The sequence below is a fragment of the Branchiostoma floridae genome, chromosome 13 (assembly GCF_000003815.2).
Source record: "Branchiostoma floridae strain S238N-H82 chromosome 13, Bfl_VNyyK, whole genome shotgun sequence".
Taxonomy (NCBI): Eukaryota; Metazoa; Chordata; class Leptocardii; order Amphioxiformes; family Branchiostomatidae; genus Branchiostoma; species Branchiostoma floridae.
This window is the reverse complement of record NC_049991.1, coordinates 11,846,972-11,871,479: the sequence shown is the minus strand read 5'-3', so window position 1 is coordinate 11,871,479 and position 24,508 is coordinate 11,846,972. Positions and strand designations below refer to the sequence as shown.

Below are 24,508 nucleotides of genomic sequence, written 5' to 3'. Positions count from 1 at the left end.
TTGTGTGCCGGAGGTGAAAGGAGGTAAAATGGGAGATTCCCGCAGCAATGATTCTCCCGACTAAAAAGTAAAACCCCTGCTTGGAGAAAAGTAGCCTGATTAAATCTCGCTGATAGCAGCCTCCTTGGAGAGGGGCTAGCTACAGTTTGTGTTACACCTCAGACTAGAAGGAAAGCTACTACTAAACTACCCATGTCTGGTATGAAGGGTATCTTTTTCACTGCAATTTTGGACATCTCCACTTCCCATCACTCCTGTCTAAGACATCTCGTGCCTACCTCAAGAAGGACTGTAACCCCTGCACCAGTGGTGTGATAACAGTAGGAAATAGGCCGGAAGAGAAAAGTATTTGTCCTACCTTCTGAGCCAGAACTGGATCTCAACTGTCCACATACTGTTACTTGTATACATACTGACATAGAAGTTACCTTATATATTCATCTGACATGCTGGTGATGATTCAAATGCTGGAGATGATTCAAAACCGCAACTATGATTAATGTGATCCACAATTACATTTTGTACATAATGAGTTCAATGGACTTTTTACATTTCCAGTAGGGTAATTTTCTGCAATTCTGTCCCATTTAAAATGAGCCATTATGTCTACGCAGCAAATGAGCATCCATTTTGATCCTGTTATCAGCATGTTTCACCAGTCATACACTAGTCGCCTGAATTACGTCTTAATTAATTGGGCTGTTTTTCAAGGCTGAGGTCTGTAATCCTTAGGCTGATATCCTTTATCTTTACTGTTATTAATAGCAGTGACTGACAACATGTCCATTGCCTCGAATTAATGGAAACTTTTACAGTGTGCAATAGATGCAGAAAAGACTTCACTGTCTGGAACCTAAAACATGATCTACAGCCATCTATTAGCAGGGAAAATCATAAGGAATGTTAGAATGTGACTGCTGCGTCTCCTGCAGATCTCCTGGCTGAATACCAGAACAAGTATTCTTACTGAGTCAGAAATCTCCCTAGCCTGATTAAATCTTGCTTATACCAGCCCGCCATACCATCTCCAACAATCTCCTGCAAATGTGTGGTCCACATTTTCTAACCATCAGATTTCTCAGTCACAGCCTTCTGTCAGTGATGTCCTGTAGTCAGGAAATGTTCCCATTTTCCACTGCAACAATCGCTCTGAGAATATCCCCCCTCATCACAGCCTGTACCATCCTCCATAGTTACCGCTGGCTTACACCAATCGCCTGAATCGTGGATTGGTAACCAGGCAACGTCCCCCCATATCTCCATACATTTTGTTACTCTATTTTTGTCCACTACTAACAATAATCAAATTAGCACCAGTCAGTCGACCTTTTGAATTCTGTGATTGGCAATATCCCCAGGGAGATAGCAGCAATCTAAAAATTCTATCTGCATTCATTATTATGGCTTATTCTCCATAAACAGCATATTGTTATGAACATTAGCAGTTTCTAACAAAGGATGGGGGACAAGTCATTAGTTTATCTAAAATTTCTTTACGTAATATTACAAACTAAAGCTTTGTATAAATAATGCTTATTTTTGTACATTTTATCTTATGTTGGTTAATAGCCTGCTCTTCATGGACTACATTTACGTGAGTTTGTATTTTGGCTTCCATATGATAATCTTCCTATACACGCCTTGTCTGCTAATAACCTTACCAAAGGTAAACATGCCTTGCAACCCTGGCCACCTCTGTACCATGGCCAGTCCCTACCTTTACCCTCTCCCTAACAAGGGAGATGTACAAAATTGATGGACCCATGTCTGCGTACACATGTTTGACACAGTCAGAATTTTGACTGAAGTCTGAAGGTCACACGTCCAGTTGAAAAGTATTCCCTTTTCCCATGCTTTGTGTAACCATTACAAGAACAAACATGTAATGAAATGGGACATGATAGAGAAGCCGTCAAGCATATCTTACATGGAATATTGAAGATGGCAGGAAGAATTGTCCATATAGACTTGGTCACACACCAGAGACGACTGTCACCTGGTTGACTTGTCCTAAAAGCAAGTGACACTGTGTGGTAAAAGTCCTGCCAGTGAAGCAGAGAGGTTAGTTCTAGCATAACAACAAACAGTCCCTCAGTAGTCTGAACACAAAGTCTTTCTCTGCACCAAGGCTGTGTATCAATCTTACATGTTCAGAAGGCTCCTGCAACATTACAAATAGAAGACGAGAAATGCAGAAAGGAAGGCTAAATACAAGATGGAATGGTGGTTCAAAGTTATGTTCTGTATCAAAGGTAATTGAAATGTTTTAGTGTATTTTGTCAGTTCCCATACTCATAAGTACACATAATTATATATACTGTTAACTACACATAATCATATATAATAACATAAACATAACAAAAACATAAACCCAATCATGAACTGTCTTAATTCTGCATCCGCTATTTAATCTTTTATGAGTCTCTAATTTTTTATCTCTTATCCATGGACTGCCAGAGATGTCGGTATATAAGCTGTGTGCCATCCTCCATAGTGACCGCTGGCTCAATTCTTTTGTTTGCTAAGTATTGAGCCAGCGTTCACTATGGAGGATGGTGCTCAGGCTTGTCAGGATCACCTAGGGTGACAAATTTTCCTTATGATTTAGGAAAAGTTGGATGTAAAATCCAAAAAGGACTGTGAACTTGCATACACCAGCAACAATGCGGTGATGTGCTTTCCTTGTTGCACTGCTAATTGTTTATTTATGTTTGACCTGTTGACTCTACTTGCCACATCAAAATTTTAAAAGGAACATGTTTACGTCAGTGGTATCATGACATAGTTTCACACCCCAAGACCACTTATGGGACCAATAAAACCTTGGTCTATGTGGACAGGTGGGCACTATATACAGGATTCCTAATGCTTTTGTCAATGGGATAAATTATCTAAGGGACCACCAAAAAGTGTCAAGGTAGTCCTCATTTAGAGGTGGTAGTGCAGGTACTTGTACTTGTAGTAGAGGTTAGACTGTATTTTATCCTTTAGCAAGTCACCTGTCCAAACAATGATCTTACACTTTAAGTTACAGGGTTGGACAAGTCCACTAGCCTTGTTGTCCAGGGCAAGTGAAACTTTGAAAGTGCTGATCGGGCAAGTGCATGACCTACCCCACTTGCCCGATCGGGCAAATAAGATTTTTCCATTGAGTGAGATTTTTATATACTTTTTACAGTCATGACACCAAGCAATGGTCAACATGGAAAAATAGAGGCAATAATAAGAATTCCATTGCTGTAAGTGAAAATGCATAGAAAATTAAAAGTGACATTTGAATTTTGGGCATGTGAAAAGTTCGTTCGGGCAAGTAAATCTTTTATTTACTTGCCCGATAAGATTTACTTGCCCGATAGGACAAGTTGATTTTAGAAAACTTAATTGTCCAACCCTGGTTTGTTGCCAGCAACTTTTGATTGCTCACACCTTTTTTTCTGACATCACAATTCCCTGTGCTAACCGTCCCTCAAAAAGGTCAAGTGTAATAATGGTGTGTACATGTTTGGACAGTAAAAAGGATAAACAACATTGACATTCCTGTATGTTATTCTTCAAGGAAGAAGTTGCCTTGACAATGCTTTAGCCAGTTTCCAGTACCTTCTGACGTCATAAGTTTTTGTAAAGCCCGCCCTTCCAAAATGTTGTCAACATATTCATACAATAAAAATGATGCTTGGGACACATTTTACAACATTCAAATTCCCCCACACTTTCAAAGGTTTCCCAACTCTCTGTCCTAGAACAATAACATCTTAAGTACCGTAAAAAGTGATTTGTTGCTATTATCTGATGTATCAATGATTTTATGACCAGCCCTTGTCCACAGGTTGTGCATGTAACATTGTAAAGATATGGTATGTTGACGCAGTACAGAAAACAGCCATCATCATGATCATGCAAAATCTTACCTTCACCTTTTGACTGCCCATAGCCATAAATGGGTGCAAAGGTCTACATTAAAGCTTTCCACCCAACACTGATGTAATTTACATGACTGACAGGTACTGTTCCTTACAGCTATATTAGGAATGTACATTACACTTGCACGTTGCACATGTCTGGCTCAGTGAACTGTTTGAACAGTTTTTTGTCTTATAGAAATTGTATGCTTCGGGGCATTACTTACAATCTGTAAATTCTAAAGGGTGGGGAAAGTTATTACAGCTAGCAGCATTAAGATCAGTAAAGTTTGCTTCCAGTAGACCACCTGCGACTTCTAAGCGCCTGAGGAAGTAAGGTGTTAGCAGCGTGACAATGGAATAAATCCTGTTCACTGAGTACTTAGACTGTGTGTAACATGCAGATGTAGATGCACACGTGCTCACATGAAGAAGTGTAGGTGTAGATTCTGAAGATATAATAATGTGTCAAATAACAATTGTACGTTACTAGGAGACAAATGGATCCCCCGTCTGAAACTGGCATTGCTGCTTTCTCAAGTTGAACCTTTACTTTTTTTTCTGAAACCATTGCCAACATTGTAATGTTCCATCCTCTTCACCATCTCCTGCTGGGCTTATTCAAAATTTGAATCCTAAATATCTGCTAGATGTACTGCTTGTAGTAAGTATACCGAAACACTGACAATAAGAACTACTGCAAAGTTCACAGTACAGTACAGACATGCACACATAGTAAGTATGAGAGGATAAAAAAGACAACCTACCTCCATTTCCATTGTCTTCCCTGTCCACTACAGCTTTGTGCAGGTCACCTTTTTTCCATTCTCTACCGCCGTATGATCACCTTGTCCCCACTCATTGTTGCTGCACACCATCGTGTGTATTTCATTCTCATAGGCCAGTGCCATGGAGAGTCTCTTAGAGTCCACTCCCCTGTCATCGTCATCTCTTACCCTGTCTACGTGGGTCTTTCCCTGCCTGTTGTTGTCCACGTCTCTGTCCAGGGACAGGGACGACCGGTGTGCATCGAGAATCCGTGCACTGTACTCGTGGGTGGGGATTGGGTGTGTCTTGTTAAACTTTTTGTAGTCCACCTCGTAACCGTACTCTGAGCAGGTCACCATGTTATCAAAGTGGTAACCCCACATGATCTCGTCTGCCAGGTACGAGGTCCTGGCTTGAAGCGTGTAGCTGCTGCTTTCTAAGATACCCTCGAACAGGACAACTACTTCAAAGTCTTCCTTCGCCAGGCTGTCCTCGGAGACGTCATAGAACGGGCTCTCCTTGTCGATTTCATGAACAATTGTAATTGGGGTGATGAGAAAGACACGGTCTGTACCCTTGTCGAATCCGACATTGACGTCTTCAAAGTTCAAATAGAGTTCCTCGCCCTCCATAGTTTTTCTGTGGTGTCGAAACAACAAAGAACGCGAAACGTGGGCTTCTACAATGTGACTCCTACGAAATGTCAGCGACACGGAACATGAGTGAGAGTTTTCCGTCCCTGTTAGCGATGCAAGCTTGCTCGCTAAACAGCAAAGTGTGCGCACGTTTCTTTGGCCTGGCAAGCTTTGTGAGGAAGACGCCAATCATCAATGTGTCGATGATGAGTCCCACGATGGACTGGAAAGCTACGAGGAAGGCACCAAAGCCACAGTTGTCTCGTGCGTGGCGAGAACCATAGCCGATCGTTGTCTGTGTCTCCAGTGAGAAGAGAAAGGAGGACGTGAAGTCCCTCATCTCACTGACACATGGCTGGAAGTCAGGGTCATCAACATGGGCAAAGTCTCCATGTACTAAGCTTACAATGTACCAAACAATTCCAAATAAGAACCAGCTCAAGACGAACGCAGCAGAGAAGGCGATGATGCTGTACCTCCACCTCAGGTCCACCAGGGAGGTGAAAAAGTCCCGAACGTACCTCCTCTTGTACATGGGAACGTGGTGGTTCCTGTAGTTGCAGGTCCCGTCCTTACTCACGAAGCGTGGCCAGCGCCGCCGCACCACGGCCTCCGATGACGTCATGGAGGCTTTCTTCATGGGAGTGCGTTCCCCCGGAGTGCTGGAGTCGGAGATGAGGCTCATCTGACTGTGTTGATGGAGAGGCGGGGAGCGAGGGATCCGCCCGTTCCTCGTGGGCCCACCATCCATCGTGAAATATGAGCGATCTTTATTTCCGTGAAACTCTGGCATATTGTAAGCTTCAAATCCTTTAGACTGAGCCAGTGCTGACCTTCACTGGCTTCACAGTTCCATGTTGACACACGGGTTTACTTCCCAGTATGCTGGTAGCTTCAGAGCTTCTCCTGAAAAAACAAATGAACTTTTGTTATTCTGCTGCCATAGCTACACAATGCTAGCACTACACGATTCTTTCATATGCTTGTATGCTTTGCTTTATCTTTCTTTAACTTTGTTATGTAATACTAGAAGACAAGAAAAATAGCAAATACATGCTCCTAAGTTCTACATGCATTATTATCATCAAGTTCAACTTCTGTTGATAGGAACTGACATTGATCAACCCAAAAAATAAAACCTACATCATGAGCAATCGTGAGTGTACAACATAAGTCTAAACCAGCCGTTCCTGGGATATGGATCGAAAAGGGAAATAATTGACCAGGAGAGTCAATCCACAGCAACGTTACACATCCCCCCTGCACCTTACCCTAGGAGCCAGACAGGACCGGGTAGCTAGCGAGTTTTTGTTCGGTGAGCCAAGGCAGTCAGCCCGCCGATCTCACATAAGCGCTCCGGGAGTTTAAGCCTGAAGGAGTTATCGCTAGGGCAGGTGGACCTCATCGGGCTTAAACTGCCAGGACACTAATAGGAGATCGGGAGGGCCTGACTGTCTTGGGCCACCGAATAAACTGTCCTAGCTGCCCGATCCCGGCTGGCTCCCAGGGTACCTGCACCTGGTCAGTCTAACTCTTATGTTGAAGGGTTGCATGACCAGGTCCAAGATGGAAGCACACAAATTGAGGAAAAAAACTCTTAACACAGCCTAAAAATACCATAGCCAGAGACATAATGGACAAGAACAGTAACACGACTATATAACGGTTTTCTGTCTAAACCACCCGTAGCCTGGTAACGCGCACCATGCAGAAAACAGACACGTACTCTCCCTTGGTCAGGCTGTGTCACTGTAATTCTAGCAAATACCGGAAGGTCCTTGTTATCATTCCCGTGAATTACCTTCAAGTCCTTGGAAGTATGCCATGGATCTCAGCCTAAACCAGTCACAATTTACTGTAACAACAAGGAGCCACCTATACATCTGCATGACTAGAAATGTATTTTACTTACAAATTCAAGATTAGGCACTTCTCTACAGAATTGACAATATTTTTGAATACCAATAAATACACATGTAGAGAGAGATGTACCTGTTACCATTAAAATCAACTCCTTAACGAGGAAAATTGTTCAGTCACTGGAATAAGAGGACTCGAAGACTACTTATGCATTGTATCATTTATAGGTCAAAATCTGGTGAGCTATCAATGTGATACAGTCCATAAAGGATGTACATGTGGCCATATCTGTTAAGCTACGTTTGTTGTACATAGTTATAAAACTTATCTATATAGTTAACCTACTTTCAGAGCCAAATTTGTTCAGGTGTGTTCATATAGGGTCTGTCAACATTCAGTCAACATCCAGTTGGTCTGACCTTATCAAAAGTGGCCAGCAGAGTTTGAGATATCAGAGTTTTGGCAAATGTTGTGACACTATGATCTAATGGATCAGGCTCGGTATGTCAATATGATGCTTTGGTTAATATATAGCTAGTGTGCTCTCTCCAAACAAATGCAAATACCAGATCCAGTTTACAGTTGATGTAATATTCATTCAGTACACTGTTAATGTATAATGGGAAAAGTTACAGACAGATAGGAAGTGATACAAATACCTGTACAAGATGTGACGAGGATAAGTACAGACGCTTAATCTAAACCGGCGATTACCACGATGCAAGACAGAAACTCTGGAAGTCTCAAACACTCAAGCTCTGATCAAAGTAACAGCGGCAAAAAAACACCTTTATAATCTTAGAATCTTGGGAAGGCGGGGGTAGACCAGTGCAGCGAGGCATGGTCAGGCTGAAGCGGGGGCCGAGCCCTTTTCTCTCATAGGCCTGGAAGCACAACCACAGACCCAATGCCATATGCCTGTTACACTGTGCTGAACACATGTTCACCACGATTTCAGTTGGTAATGAACTCGGTAATGAAACACTCAGGAAATCTGACTAGCAGAAGGTTTTAAAGATGATTTTTCAGTGCTATCAGTGATTCTCTTGTCAAAATATACTGTATATCAGTTATTGCGATTTATGCTATGTATTTGACTAAACTTGCTCATAAAGTCGTGTTAATCATGATACAGCATAATCCACCAAGACAATAGCTAGTATCAAAGGTATGTTGGTTGCTTGACACCAGCTTAGGGGCCCACTAGCACTGGCTTTCTTTTATATGACTTCATGTTGACTTTGGCTTTGTCAAGAGGGTTTCCTTTATCAGCAACAAGAATCCCAGGTATCAAACAAGATTCCTGCAGTAACAGTGGTAGAGAAAACGAACCAGGTACCTGCAGAAAATTCTTCTGACAAGTCAGCATAAAAATCTCTACTCAATCAAACATCAACTGATATTCTTATAGTGAAATTTGGCTGTCCTACATCGCATTCCCTCTTTCAACCTCCTTGATCGTACATACATGTAGGAATGGTGCCGGCTACACCACATGGCACGCACGGCTCCATTGTTTCACCTGAAAGGGGCTCGTAAATCATGCATAATGTCCGCACAGCGTCGCATGAATGTCTGCGGGGAGAGCAACATGACTTGTTTGTCAATCCAAATCACATTAACATAAGCCTGTGGCGAGAATCAGATTGGGCAATGTTGGAGACATTAGTTAATGTAATTTACGAGTCGAGTTATGCCCAGAGGGTCATCAGTTAAGGTGACCAAAGATAGAAAAGGGCTTTAGGTGGTTTTGTGCCAACCCTCTAAATAGCTTCTGATTCATTCACACATAATAATCTGTGATAACTGTTAACAACTTCTCCTACATGTACGCATGTAAATGATGCGTTCATCAGAGTTTTTCTCACATTTCAGACCTGCAAACAATTCAAAGGTAGATGCTTACAAATGCACAATACAGCTGTTTTATCATATTTATGTGTTAACTAAAACTGTACTATCTTTACATAGGCAATTTGACACTGAAAAATATCCGGGTAAAAAAAATGGAAAAACTCTGTCACCAAACAACAGAAGCTAGCACTGCTCACAAATTACCATATATGTGTCCTACTGTCCTACATCCCAGCAGCCTACACAAGTAGCATGTAGAGTAGTTACAAGGCCTCACAAGTTCCCAGGCTTCTCAGGTATGCAACACAAGTGTGCAAAAATATGGAGACCTCCTAAAATGCCAAGCCATAGCAAAAATCTCAACATTACTTCCATATTGACCTTGCATTCCAGAAACAAACTTACAAAGAAGCAAAGAAGGCTTTTAGCACTGCACAAGGATGCAAGTGATTGCCTCAATAGCACAAAAGGTCATACTTAATAATGATGATAAAGTACCTTCGGTCCCAAACACTGCATTCAAGGTACAGCATAAACAAGTCTTGGAGCAAGTCAAGACAGAATGTACACATCGGTATGACAATAACTAACATATGATCACAACACCATAGTGACAATACAGAGATGTCCTTACTTGCTCCTCTCAGCACAGGTAAGGTTAGGTAAACTGCGTGGTCAGGTGAAACGAAGCCGTACCTGTTAACCCTGCAAGTATGTCTAGTGTCAATCTGGTGTGACAACTGACCATTCAAATTCCAGGGGTCAATGAGTGCTATGTAGGACAGGTCAGCTTGCAAGGCAAACAAACTGCAACAAAACAATTGAATCGGCAAGGTCCCCACTCTTATGGTCACCTGTGCAAGATGAATAGCTACTGGCTCCAAATGCACTACATGAGAATATCTGTACTAAGAACAGGATGCAAGTTACAAGTTGTATAAATAACAAAATAAACTCATCTTAGTACATTAATTTGACTAAAATGCTGTGGGAAAGGGCTTACAATGTTGTTCCAGGTATATTCTATTACACGCTACGTACGCATCCATCCATCCACACACTTCAAACTAGCGATAACACAACAGTTAACTTACCTGTACTGACAGTACAGCACAAACTTACAATAGGAAGTGTTGGCAAAAATGATAGACTAGAACAAAGGGTCTAATACTGACTTACACTATCAAAACAAACCATGACAACAAAAGTAACAGCTACACTGTACTACTTTGCCTAATGACATCATCCTGTTGAAACTCACCTGTCATTATGTAAAGTTAGTTACAGGTATATCTTATCTTCGTAAACAAGCACAACAAACAACACCATCAAAACAGTTATATCATATCATATTCAAATTGCAATACATACATGTTACATGTACATGTAGTAAATATACACGTTCAATGTAACAATGTATATACATCTTCATGATATGACCCAGAAGAAGCGTACAATGGATGAAATCAGATGGTGTGGGATGGGTATCACGTGACCCCCGACTGAGAAGCGCGGGCAGCTTTCATTTGACTTCCGGCAGCCGTAGGTGACGGACGTGTTTTGCTGCTCCAGATTGAAAACAACATAGCCGCTGGCGCGACCGTTGCATGAGAGTCCATCGTGTTTTGAGCGAGTTTCCCTGCGATCGCTGATCGCGCAGAAGACAAAAGGTTAGTAGGAACGTTAATTTACAGTTTTTTTTTGTTTGTGCGTTTTTCTTACGGTTAAAATTAATCGTTATTTCAATGCAATCGGTGATGTTTTGTGACCGTCTCGGCGGTCTAAAAATTTAAGAAAACACAGGCGTCAAAACTTGTTATGCACAGATTATTCGGGATATTAGACAGACTCCTTATAGTTCTCCGTAATGCAAGTCGGGGTTGATGATAGGGTTGATAATAATAGAGATCGCTGTAACTTGCAGATGCACGATTTGTTCTACAAAATTTCGTCCGTACGCTTCGTTGTTTGGGGGAGGGGGGCGGTAGATCGGTCCAAGCGAGGGAGTCTCTTTGGTCGCCCCATTATTTTGTTTGACGTTTATCTACATACTGTGTATGAAATTCTGTCAAGTCAACTAGCAGTAGTCGTGAATTTGTCAACTTTGCAAACTATTGGACGTTCTGTAGAGTTTGGGTGGTATTATTTCACGGACACCATGTGCATACGTGTATTTTTGCATTTGAATAACGATGAGAGGTAGTGCGAAATTCTTTGTGTTTTCACATGTTTGTGGCTATGCATATCCTCGAGCATACATTACAAAGATGCTGTGAAGAGATACAGACAAAAACTATTTCTTTGCTGTTATTGATATGTTTATGAACATATTCATTATAGACAACATACATTTCAAATACGTGGTGTGAGGGGTCTTTTTGTCAGTATAAATGACCAAGAAAGGAATTGATATATTTGTTGCAACACCAATTTTTACGTTTTTCCATTTGATCTATACATTTCACAGTAGGATGGGTATCACAGGTCTGTTGCCAGAGCTCAAGAAATCTACAGAACCCATCAACATAGAGGACATGACTGGAACTGTGGTGGCCATTGATGCATCCTGCTGGCTCCACAGTGGACTAATTGGATGTGCCAAAGAGGTATTCCTTGGACGGCCAGTAGACAGGTGTGTACCATACTGTGTAGTCTTCAATGTACTAGAACACTCGGGCTTGGTGTCAATTCTGCTATTGTTGATGATAATGTTGGATGGTTCATCTCCCACTGAATACGGAAAATACCAGTAAGTCAATCCAATCAAATAAATAGATTTAGATTAAACGCTATTTGTCTTTTGATTTATCTATAGTTCTCATTTTCCTTCTCTGTAAAATATACAATTATGTACACCACTACTTTACTTTGTCTGCAATTAGCCTTTGGGCATGAACTGGTAATAAAGATTGTTGTTGTTAATAACCAGGTTGGATAGAAAACTCATTTACACATACTTATTATTTACTTTTCAGCTACATCAGATACTTCATGGGCAGAATTGAGATTCTTCTCAGAAATGGAGTAACCCCACTTGTCGTGTTTGATGGCCGAAATCCATTGCCAGCCAAGGCTGAGTTGACGGCAAAACGTAAACAGTAAGTTGAATTTTTCAGAATCTATGTTGATTCTTTTTCATCACTGATTACTGTGATGGTAGACAATATTATTTTACTGTGGTAGCAGATCAGAAATTTTTCTCTGTGGATCCAGAGTGTGAACAGTGTTCAATGTGTCAACAGGTCCCGGTTGTAGCATGGCTGAATCTTAACTTGTCCTGAATAATGTCATCAATTTATGAACATAAATTTGATTACTCATGTTTAATCTTGATAGCCTGGTGCCCACAGAAGAGACACAGCAAGTTTAGAAATGTTTTGACTTACTAATTTTTGTTCATCCAGGGACAGGCAAAAGGCCAGGACCTTTGCTCGTTTCGCTCTTATGGAGAAAAACACCACAAGGTTCGACAGGAACTGCCAAGATGGCCTAGAAGTAAAACCTGAGATGGTAGACAATGTCATCAAGGTGAGTGTTCCACTTTACATGCTTACTTGCTTAAATCCAGTTGCATAATAAGTTGGTTAGGTATAAAGGGCCAGTCTTTTCCATCAAATTTTAGTCATGGTGAAATCTTATACATACAACGTCATATTCCTTTAAATGTAGACAGCCCTTCGATTTTAAAACATGTTTGTTCCAACATTTTCACTGACACAAAGTGAGATGAAGTTGAATTCACATAGTAGAATATGATCCTTCTATAGTCCACGTATTTGTCAATTATCATTTTGTTGCAACCTATCCTTAACCTAGTGGGTATGTATGTGTAGTAAAGGTCTACATTCATTCATTATTTGCAGGCATTGAAAGACAGAGGAGTGGATTACTTGATGGCGCCGTATGAAGCTGATCCACAACTAGCCTTCATGAGTATGAGTGGAGCAGCAGACTACGTGATTACTGAAGACTCAGACCTGTTGGTGTATGGCGCTAAAAAGGTATGATAAAATGTTGTTTCACAATGTTCCAATTGCAATTTTAAAAGATATTCTCCTCACTATCTTAAATTACTCTTTTATATGCCATGACATTCAAAGAAATGCAACACTGATGGTGAAAAACACTTTTTACCGTTTTACTACAGGTTATCTACAAATGGGATGGACACGATGGGCAGCTCATCCTTCACCATCACCTGTACAGGTCATATCCTGACTTCCCACAGTTCACTTTTGAAAAGTTCCAGCACATGTGTATTATTTCAGGATGTGACTACTTGGGGTCCATTGAAAGCATTGGACTTAAGAGGGCAGCAACCTTTGTGAAGTCAGTTGGAGATGGGGATATTTTCAAAGTGAGAGTTACATACATTGCTACAGTATTCAATGATTTTAGTTGTAACATTTCCTTTCATTAAGTAATAAATCATTGTCTTCCCCCATCACAATGTCTATTGGTCTTAACTTGTATAAAGTGTCATCACATTCATAAGTACTTCCAATACAAAGGGTAACATTTGTCAGAAGTTGCTGAAGCTCCTTGGTCTGAACTGGTGCAGGGACAGTCACTCACTTACATGAACAATTCTATACAGTGGTCAAATATGTCTTTGACAATTGTAGCTTTCTCTCTGACAAAATGTACATCTCTACAATACAGCAAATCAAGAACATAGGCAGGATCACAGGAAGGAGTAACATCACAGTTCCACCTGGTTATCCAGAAAAACTGAAGATGGCCGTGAACACCTTTACCCACCAGACAGTCTTCCATCCTGACAAGGGATATGTACCGCTGCATGACTATCCACCTGGCATGTCTGCTGTAGACATGGAGTATGCTGGATTGTATCCTTCACTATTCTGCAATTCTGTCCCTATACATAGTTTTAAATCACACCTGTGTGAAAAGGGTATTTCTGCTGTAACATACAACATGATGTCTTTATCATTTGTCCAAGAAATTTTTTTTCTTAACAAGTAATCAGACCACCATCTGGAGCACCGATTGCTGACTTGAGCCGAACTTGGATCAGTGAGCAGATGCTGAACAGAACAGGTAAAGTTACTCTGAACCAAACTTAGTATCAGGACTTAAATGCTCAGAGAATGATATAGATATTCCTGAAGAATTATATTTCCTATAGTATGCTATTTACAATTTACAGTAACAATTTGTTGACTTTTTGCCTTTCAGACCAGACTGACAAAACATTTGAAGACCCGAGCAGTGACACAGACTCCACAACATCCAACCACTACAACCTGAGAAGTCAACAACAAGCACCAGTTTCAACTGTGTTCAGCATTGGCGAGGGGCTCCAGTGGACACCTCCATGCTTCCCCGTCATGACACTTGATTTTGTAACCGGCACACTATCTTCAGAACACAATACACCTCATTCGCCCTGTTTGTTCAAAGCCTCGGACCACAGAGTACTTTTAGAAACACCTCCATTTGACATCACAATACAAAAATCATGTACAATAAAACACGAAAGTCAGTCATACATTGTAGTTTGGGAGTGGGACTTCTTCTCCCTGCCTGATAACTATTCAGATGACATCATGTCTCAGTTTTCTCAGGCAACCATTAGTTCCGGCAACACACCAGAAGATGCAGCATACACTACTGATCAGGAGAGTGATGACTCTGACTCGGACAGTGGCGACGATGATGGAGAACATGAGATAGCTTTCAAAGTTATGGGGGTTACCAAAAAACTGAGAAGACAGGAGGTATTAGTGATAGGAAGAAAAATGACTCAGCCTCCAACTGTAGATATCATACCAGACCCAGACAATTTCTACGATGCAAATGCCATTGCAGTGCGCCTTCACACAGACAAAGGACCAGAGATTGTTGGGTACATTGTCACAGAGTTAACGCAATATGTACATCCTCTTCTCAACACTGACAGACTGGTATGTGTAAGAGCTGGGAACATCACTTTGAGAACAGAGTTCCTTCACCCAGGATACTATATGAAACTACTCATTACAAAGAAGGGCAAATGGGAACCTGCAGTAGTTAAGGCATCACAATGGGTAAAATAGTTGATGTCTAGGCCTGGGGGGGAGGGGGGAGCCGCTCTTCTAGGTTATGGAATTGGTTCCTGACTGTTCTCGCTCCCTTGCGCGGCATTTGGACCCGGCAAGGGTTGTCGATCCCAGGATCTGCAAACTTAGACACCCTTGTCCGATCCAGGCGTTCAGTTGCACCTGACGGCTGGTCAAAGGAGGGCAGCTTTGTCTGGAACCTCTCATTGATCCCGGTGTGGTACCAAAAAGGCAGGTCCTGGTCTAGCCTCTTGCAGTATTCATGGCAGATTTTCCTAAGATGGGGGAAAAGACAGGAAATAATGGTGTTAGATATACTACCTTCTGTAAAAATAGCATGGGATGTATTGTTAGCAAGTATCAAAGCAGTGAACATACTGTGTTGTTAAGAATGTGTTTTGACATATTTTGACTGTAAATACATACATACAATCATTTCTTTTGAACATTGTAAAATACTGTACTGTACAGCAGCATGTACAAAATCATGGTAGATTCAAGATGTTCCAATCTATTTTTTACAATCAATGTCACCGATAAAGCTAATTCATCTGACATAAGAACCATTGTATAGGAGCTTTCAGGAACCAAACAACATGTAAGATAATAGTATAGACCATACATTCTTTCTGTGTATATATATCTCTACCTCATTATCTGAATAAAATTCGTATTAAGCAACTTATTTGTGTTGAAGTTTCTCACATTACCTGAAATTTTCCCTGAAAGTCTTATGGTCAAAGATTGGACCCAGCATCCCATGTAGTGTCGCAATGAACGCTTCCACGTCATCAGATGTTCCAGCTCTGGGATGTTCCGGAGGGAGTCCATGTGTAGTGGTCATGTGCCTCCGCTGCTCCTGACTCTCAATATTGCACAGGAGGGCCACGACAACCTCTCTTGTGAGCCCTTGGATGCCCTTGATTGGCCTGTTAACAATAAATATTTTGATGCATTACTTGTACTGATCTAAAACATGGGGAAACAAGAACCCGCAAGACACATGACAATACAAACGATATGCATGTAGTGGGTATGTATACACACCTGTTAACATCAAGCATGGCATAGTTGATCTCGCCTTTGAAGAAACAGTCATAGGGCATCCAGTCTTCCAGGAGAAATGAAAGCATTGCGCGGTTGTACTGTTTCCTGGTCTCTTGATCGATCCCCCGGCCATCTGTAGCTTTATGCCAGTTGAGGACTGTTTCCGCAAATCTAGGACCGTAAACAATTTTTGGGAGGGAAGATCATTGTTAGATTTCCTATTTTACCAAGACCGTCCATTTCATTTATACTTTCTATTGGGAAATATGTCAAGCAAATAACAGAAGGTCCTCATTAGTGAAGAGATACAGAAAATATCTAAGCACAGAGTGTACACACCTTGCTTCAGTGGTGTAGCCCTTGTCCTTGAAGAAGGAGACTACACCAGCAGAGAACATCCGCTCACAGTCTACCACCGACTGCTTCCTCTTTCCTGTTAATGCCGTGTATGTCAGCCCAGTATTGGGATTCTGCATGGCTTCAATCCACCTATCAACAGAAACAGATGACATGGTGAAAATTACAAATGTATACCTGCTTTTATGTATTGATGCTTTAATTGCAGCTACTGTATTATCATGTGTACAAAGTTTCTATAAAAGTGACTCCATCCCCCAAAGTACATATTGGCACAAAACAAGTTGCCCACATCCTAGCACCAAACATTCAATTCTAACCAGTCACCACAAATATAAATGTCACCCAAGCAGCTAACCTCAACAAGTCAATGCCTGGGACAGTTCCTGCCCTCACACATGCCGTCAACCTCTTCAGTACATGTCCGTGGTCTTCTCTGTCGAAGTGAGGCTCCTTACTCTCGCCTAGCTCAGGAACATAAAGGTTCTGACTGAAGTCCACACCTGTTAGCTTCAGGTCATCAACCTTCTTTCTAAACAGGTATGTTGCCATAACAGACTTAAGGCAGTCTGCTGTTGTCTCGTTCTTTCTCCCTGAAATAAACAATGGGTCTCCTAAGTCATTTTAATCTGGAAGCAAATGCTCAATTATCAAGGGCTAACAGTCTGATCAAGGAATTGTACTGGAACAGTTGCGATGCACAATGCTATGTTATATTATCATTTTAATGTCATCACAAGCTAACATCACAAGACTGAAGACAGAAACTTTTGTCAACAAAAAGTGTGTCTTCTTTCACAGATAGAGAGACTAACCTGGAGTCCATGGATGTGGATCGTACATCACGAATGGATAATGTTTCCTCCGCAGGACATGAATAGCTGACTCAAAGGTTGTGTTGTTGTCTCTGATGAATGTAGCCAACCATATCACATCCTCCAATGGAACAGCCTCATGTCCAACCACTGGGAGGGGGTTAGCAGCATCCTCTAGAATGTGAAGTTAACATGCACTATTACTATTTTGGAAGATAGAATTGCACATGACAAACCTTTGAAACTCTTCATTAGCAATGGGATTTGTGGGTAAACATATCATCTGCCTGTCACAAGTAGGCCTCAGATTCTTTTATTGTACTTTACCTGGTGAAGGTAACACAAGAAATATCCATCATAAATCCATTATAAAAGTTTTACCTGCAAATGCATGGGAGCACCTGATATCTAATGTTTTCAACAAGCAATTACAACATGGCCCATACATTGGTTTTGTTAACAGAATTGTCCATGTTACTGAATATCTTCAAAAGTACACATATAAGAGGACAAGTGTAGGCATTGTAAAGGAAGACATTGCAAGTACCTGCACAACTCCAATTTCACCTAGACCATACATTTAAAGCACTGACAAGTGAACCAACAAACAAGCTTCTGAAAGGTCTTTACCTCTTAATGTCAGGTACCTCCGAATGTTAGCTGCTGTCAGGGACCTTGCCTGTGCTTTGGCCTCCATCATCAGTTGAATGATGGAGACTGGTCTGCTGCCTCCCATTGTTCTCAGGGAATTCCACTCCCCATCAGTGACAAACCCTGAATGGGGTCAGAGACATATCTCAGAAATTCAGACGAGAATGACAAACAAATTCACATGCACTTTATACCTCAATATTGATATTTTCATTCATATTGAAACAAGAAAGCTTCTGAAAAAGCTGGCCGGTGCGTATTTTGGAAAAAGCCTGGATGTTTAACAAAATCACACTAAAGAAGAGTTTATAAACATCGAATTGCTGAATTGGTCTTGCTTCTATTTAAAAAAAAAACAGTACATGGGATTTGTCTAACAAAGAAAAAAAATTGTAGCATGTGGGGTTCGAATCCAAGATCTACGGCTGCAGAAGCAAACTGTTATACATATAGTACGGCCACACTGACTCAATTATGCAATCATGCGTATAAAAGGGCTATCAGAAGGGTTTGGTCAAATTGACCGATCCATGCATCCAAACAAACGGTTGACAAACGGCTTCTGTCGATTCAAAGCTGGTGCTACACACCGGCAAAAAGAATAATTGGGAAACTTTGGTCACCTTTAGAAATATAAAAGTATGGTGATTTTGCATGAAAACAACAAAGCAGCAATATATCTCACCAACAACAACCATGCCGATGGCCTCCATTGCTGTCTTCAGCTCATCTTTGAGGTTTCGCAGCTGTTCATCCTTGACAACTCTACATGGGAGGACTCTAACTGGAACAGCGTATGGTTTCATATTACGCTGCTCATCACTGATCATGAAGATCATAAGGTGGCTGGCTGCCTCCCTCTTCTTGGAGTGGACTCCTTTGAAGTACCACTTCAGCTTCTCTCTAAGTTCCCGCAACCCGCCTGGAAAGTTGCCTGCTTTCAGGGCATCCACCATATTTTGCATTGTGGATGTCACTTCGACATTTACTGCCAGGAGCTTCTTATAACTGTCCACTTCCCATCCTAACGCAAACAACGAGTCTGCTGAGGCATTCAGCTCTGTTTGCTTTTTTTTATACAATCTCTCTGTTTCACTCAGATTGCTTTGCAGGAACTCTTTATGTTCTCTGACTATTGCCAACAAGCAAACAAGATCTTTTGAGAACTGCACTTTGTTTGCACGGTTACCGAGACCCAGATTCGAGACAAAGCTTTGTTGAGATTGGTACTTTTTCTCTGCTTCCTGTAACTTCCCCTCGCCTAGATCTGTGTCCCCTGACCACTGGTGTTTCAGGGACTCACGAAGGCCTGCCTTTATATCGCATGCGTCCGCTTTCACCCACCAGCGGCCATCTGGGTTGGAGGCATGGGCTTGGCTCAGCATGGTGAACTGGGTAGGAAAAGTTGAACACATTAATTGTCACAACGGACTACTATTCAGTATTCCAGGAACTGCTTTTGGATCTGCAATAGATAATTCAAGTAACAATAGACAATAAATGAATTAAAGGACAACCCCAATCTGGAGGCATTTTTAATGTTTTGGACATTAAAATAAAACATAACAAATGTGAATTGACCTGCCACAAATGCATTACATTCCTTGTAATAAAGCTGGTACTACTTACTTGAATTGAAGCATTAGACGTGAATTCCGCTGCGCTGATTTTTTTTCTTAGTGTTCTGCCGGAAACTCCTGCAACATTAACCCTGGCCTGCAAAAACATGGAAATACCACCTATCAATATTGATAACTTCTTATAGAATTGGCACAATCAGCAAAACAAACATGTAATAAATGGTGAAATTATATCAGATAAACCACAGTGATAACAGTCAACTTAAATGTCATAAAAAAAGTAAACATACATCCATTGTCTTCAATCTTTCTCTTGACTTCTTCTGCTTTGCTGGCTGGATGTTGTGAAATCTGTGGACTTCTTCAACTGGTAAACACTCTTGTAGTTCTCTCCGGTCTGCTTGTGAAGCTGTTGAGAAGAGGAAGGAGTAGTTGCGGGACCCGGTGTGTTCTGATGATGAAGAATCATTAGCAGAGGCAGATTTCAATGGTGTTGACGTGACTGGTGGAGCTGTATCCTCAGTTGGCATAGCTTGTAATGGTGTCAAAGGGACCAGTGGAGCTGTAGCTTCAATTGAGATAGATGTCAATGGTGTTGATGTGCCTGGTGGAGGTAAATCCTTCTCCCAATCTTCCTGTTGTATCCATGGAATTGAGGTTTCGGTTCCTACGTCATCTTCTTCCCAATGCATGGGTGCAACGCCGAGATCCCCTTCTATCTCCTTCATTGCCTCAGCTAGCACATCAAATGGTCCTTGAGGTGCAGCACACTTTGCAATGGCTAGCAGCTCCATCTTTCCTTGTATGTCACTTACTTCTTCTTCTTCGTTGTTGTCTTCCTCGTTATTAGCAATGCCACTCCACATAGGGCCAGAATGGAGGGATGCCCATTTGTTGCCAAAGTGGGCATACATTGTTTCCATGTAGGCAAGATATTCTTTGGGGCATCGCAACAAGTCGGGATGCTCAACTGAGAAAAACTTAGCGTTGTGTTCGATCAGAGGAAAGGGCATTCGGTCCACAGGCATGCGGGGACCACTGCCGTCATCTTTTGGAGTGCCTAATGCATGTGCCAAATGATACACTGTATTTTCCCTGCCATGCTTGCGTAGTGTCTCCATGGCCGCAGCTGACAACTTCAAAAAGTCACATGGCACAAAGTCAGGCAGACTGGGTCTCATCTCCTCCAACTTCTCTTGGAAGCAGTTGGCTAAGAAGTCCCACTGTTGAGATGGGGTTAGGAGATGGTAACGTGCCTGGAGTGCTGTCATTGAGTTGATAGGAGTGTTGGTGGCTGAACTGGATGTTGCTGGGATGTTTTCTTTCTGACGTGTGTCTCCTGTGTATGTGATGTTGTAGTGCTCTTCTGCCTCATGGACAGTTGTATAGTCCTTCTTTAGCACTCGAAACGTGAGGGTCCTGCATCCACCAGCTGTATGAATGAATTTAGAGATGCACTTAGAACAATAAAAAGCCTCAGTAAATGTATTGAATATTACAATTTTATTGACACATCATTCCAATATCATCATCTTGTGTCTAAAATGTACAGGACAAAAAATAAAAGACTACATCAGCATATAGAGAAAACACTTGTCTCTGTAATGCAACAGACATTGACTTCACCTGTTCTAGGAGGTTTCCCGGTTTCCTCAGCAACAAAGCGTGCACATCCTTCCCAAAATGGCTGAGTTGACGAGTCATTTCCGGTTGGCCACTGTTTCCCTTCAGACGTTCCTTCCACAGTGTGGTACAACGCCACATACTTGACAACGGCAGCAATTTCATCATCTCCCCAACGATCAGCTTTCTTGCGCTGTATGTTCTACACATGCATATAACAATCAATCAGAATGTGTGCTACTAGCAGATTGATGGGTTATCAGCAAAGCACCAAAAGGATAAGCGAACATGAAAAAAAGTGTACATTGTACATTTATTGCCCACACTTGGACTACAATGATACATCAGGGCTCAAAATACCAACTGCATATGCAGGTTAGTGCAGGTATTTCTGATGTCTACCTGCACTTACTAACCTGCACTGGTCCATGTACTGGTTTTTATAAACGAAAAAAAAGAAAAGATTCCTAAACAATTTTACAGTATGATTAATACATCCTTAGTCCAAAGTGGTGCAGGTTAAATTTGTCTGGTACAGGTAATTTTCAATGTTACAAATGCAGGTATGCAGAAAACAGTATTTTGAGCCCTGTACATTGATGCATCATTTGACATCAACAAGAACTTGAAAATGAATAAAGATGTCACATGATTACTGTGATACATACCGAGGTACTGCTACCATCCGAGAGGCCTCCAGGAACAGCAGAACTTTGATAAAGTTCTCTACTGACTCCTTTATCTTGGTCATTTCCACGTCCACGTCCACGCCCACGCCCACATGGCCTCTTGGGACTGGGATTTGGGGTGTCCCCAGTTGGCTTGTGTGGTCTTCTAGACATGACTGATTTGGAGGGAAAAGAAATAATTTTGGTAACCACAAAGTAATTTACAATCAAGTTATTCATATTACAAATGCAATGTCATATCCCTTATTTTATCAATCTTAACATATCAAAATGATTTCTAAATGGTTCTAATGAACATGGATTGATAATATACAAATATTATTATATGCAGATCTGTATGCATACAATATGTATACAAAATAATGTATCACCATCATCAGATCACAACAAAACACAACCTCACAATCTTATTGAATAGTATCTGCTAATTTTTACAAGTTTCTTTACTATATCAAAAATGAGGAGAGGAAAGACTGCTTCCCATTTGCCACTTTTTTTGCATGCTTTTCAAGTCAAAACTAAAACAACAAAAATACTCGACAGCGTTCTCCGCCCCCCTCCCCCTTCAGCGTAAACACAAATATCTATCCATATAGAGCGATAATACACGAACAAAGTCACTCTAAAGCCCGAATTAACATCACAAGGTCCTAGTTTTGTTTCAGAAAAACCCATGAAGGGCAACTCTCAACATTTCAGGTAAATTTCGTCACCCTCTACAAAGTACGTAACACCGATAGCAGACGATCTGCAGACGATAGTACGGCCGCCATCTTGGGTGCATAAATTCAACATGCATGGGATATACCGCCACGGATTTGGTCTAATAGCGGCCGAACGGTGGCAGGTACAGACAGGTTCAATCACGTTTTTAAGGAGTTTAAGATACGCACTATACAAATATATGAAGATTGTATATGTACCTTTTCAAAAAACCTCGAAATAGACCGTTGAAAACAGCATAAAATCGAGAAAATTCTAATGTCTCGTTAAAGGGAGCTAAATCTCATACATTTACCGGCACGAAAATTGAAAATATGCGACGTACCTGTCTGAAGTAAGAACACTCTGATGACAGTTGGGTGCCTCACTGACAATCTGGTACAACCTTTGCCTCTAAAAATCTCCCCATCTCCAAGAAAACGAAGATAATGTGGGATAAAAACATTGTCCCCTATAGTCTGCCTATAGCTATGACGGCGCCATGTCTGCGTTCTGATTGGCCGGAAAAAAATCACGTGCACCCTTCCAGCGTCGTCTGGGATGAAATGTTCTACCTTAGCTTTCTCAGCTTCCACTTCCCATGAAGTCACAGTCTCCCATGTCCTGTTCACATTCCAGAGGTGACATGCTATGGATGGTTGTACCATTGACCCAGTCACTCAGCACTGCTAATTGGCATGTATACAGGGGTATGTGTAACGCCTGGACTGTTCTTCAATCATTTGACAACAACAAAGGATAGGACCCGAAAAGCCAAACCAAAACCTAAAAAAAAACACTGTGTACTTACAGATAATGAGGCAGCAATGGTCACATGACTTGGCCTGAGATGTTTGCTTTAGATAATTAACTTCTACAACAGGGCCTGAGAGGATCAGGACGATTTGCCCTTTACCAACTTGGGGCCAGTTCACGCCAGGAAAATTTCTACACACACACACGCACACATACAGTAACTCTTATAATATAATGTAAATAATGGTCATCGTTCTAAAGCACATATATTGTACGTGTATAGTATATTGATAGGTGTATCTATTGCCAGTTTTGCTGAATGCAGTCACAGTCACACGTTTTGTAAAAAATTAGTCTAATAACCCTACAAATTTCATACCCTCGTGGACATGAGATGAATAAATCATTACCTCATCCATGATGAAGGGACCATAACAAAACAGACAGTGCTTTTAGCTGCCAAGTCTGAGGGGAATATTCAAATAGCATGAGTAGATAAAAAGGAAGAATATCCGGAATGAGTGGCCTTCTGACCTATATCTAGTGTCAATGATAGTGATGAAGAGTTCCTGTAGGCAGGGGAGGCACAGCCAATGACTGTGGCTTTGAACACAGCCATAGAACAAGCACAGGAATTAAAGTCCATAGTACATTAAATATCACTTCAAGTGATTGTCACAATGTCAACGTTGACAGTTATGTAACAATGCACACAGTCATAAGCATGCTGAATCATTCTATCAAACCAATGAGGTAAAATCATTAACAATATCCCTTATCTCTGTTTAATCTTCAACCGCTGATTGATTTTTACATTCAATAAGTGTTGAACATCTGTGTTCTCTAGGGCAGTTTCCTTGTGAATAATGGAATAGGACCAGGACCAGAGGTCTGTCACCGGGGGTTAGCAACCTGGACTGGGGTAACTCCCCTACTTCACTGTGGATCACAACTGGGCTCAACAGCCTCACTGTGACAATAAGCAATTAAACCTTAGGACTCTTATAGGAGATCTGTTGCCAGGGTTTCTTACCTAGTAATCTGCAAGCAGATTTCCAGTTGCATAAGATACTATCAAACCATGCCAAGGAGTATATTGTAAATGCATTCAAGTTCGCGGGGATTTAATTTCGCGGTAACAGGAAAAAGGACTTTTCGCGGTGGTTTTAAGTTCGCGGTAACACCATAGACTGCAGTCTAATACCATATT

At 41.3% G+C, this 24,508-nt stretch overlaps 3 protein-coding genes across 3 annotated transcripts in view; 1 reads left to right on the top strand and 2 right to left on the bottom strand.

Moving 5' to 3' along the window:
• Positions 1–24,508, bottom strand: part of LOC118428454 (G protein-activated inward rectifier potassium channel 3-like) — a 54,959-nt gene that overhangs the window by 27,532 nt on the left and 2,919 nt on the right. Inside the window, 2 exon segments of the mRNA XM_035838520.1 lie at positions 4,667–5,365; positions 5,367–6,208. Of these exon segments, the coding sequence (XP_035694413.1) occupies positions 4,694–5,365; positions 5,367–6,095 (1,401 nt within the window). The 5' untranslated portion in view covers positions 6,096–6,208 and the 3' untranslated portion in view covers positions 4,667–4,693.
• LOC118428453 (exonuclease 1-like) lies at positions 10,479–15,218 on the top strand. Its single transcript, XM_035838518.1, has 9 exons — positions 10,479–10,686; positions 11,484–11,648; positions 11,992–12,114; positions 12,421–12,544; positions 12,880–13,017; positions 13,164–13,373; positions 13,679–13,866; positions 14,007–14,077; positions 14,216–15,218. Exons 2-9 carry the CDS (start codon positions 11,488–11,490, stop codon positions 15,073–15,075), a joined length of 1,875 nt encoding a protein of 624 aa, XP_035694411.1. The 5' UTR covers positions 10,479–10,686; positions 11,484–11,487; the 3' UTR covers positions 15,076–15,218.
• LOC118428452 lies at positions 15,045–23,101 on the bottom strand. The gene is made up of 13 exons (XM_035838517.1): positions 22,889–23,101; positions 21,820–21,995; positions 21,155–21,353; positions 19,819–20,960; positions 19,578–19,664; positions 18,634–19,339; positions 17,928–18,071; positions 17,298–17,471; positions 16,841–17,075; positions 16,465–16,614; positions 16,126–16,296; positions 15,789–16,007; positions 15,045–15,353 (listed from the first exon to the last, which is right to left on the bottom strand). Exons 2-13 carry the CDS (start codon positions 21,991–21,993, stop codon positions 15,083–15,085), a joined length of 3,672 nt encoding a protein of 1,223 aa, XP_035694410.1. The 5' UTR covers positions 21,994–21,995; positions 22,889–23,101; the 3' UTR covers positions 15,045–15,082.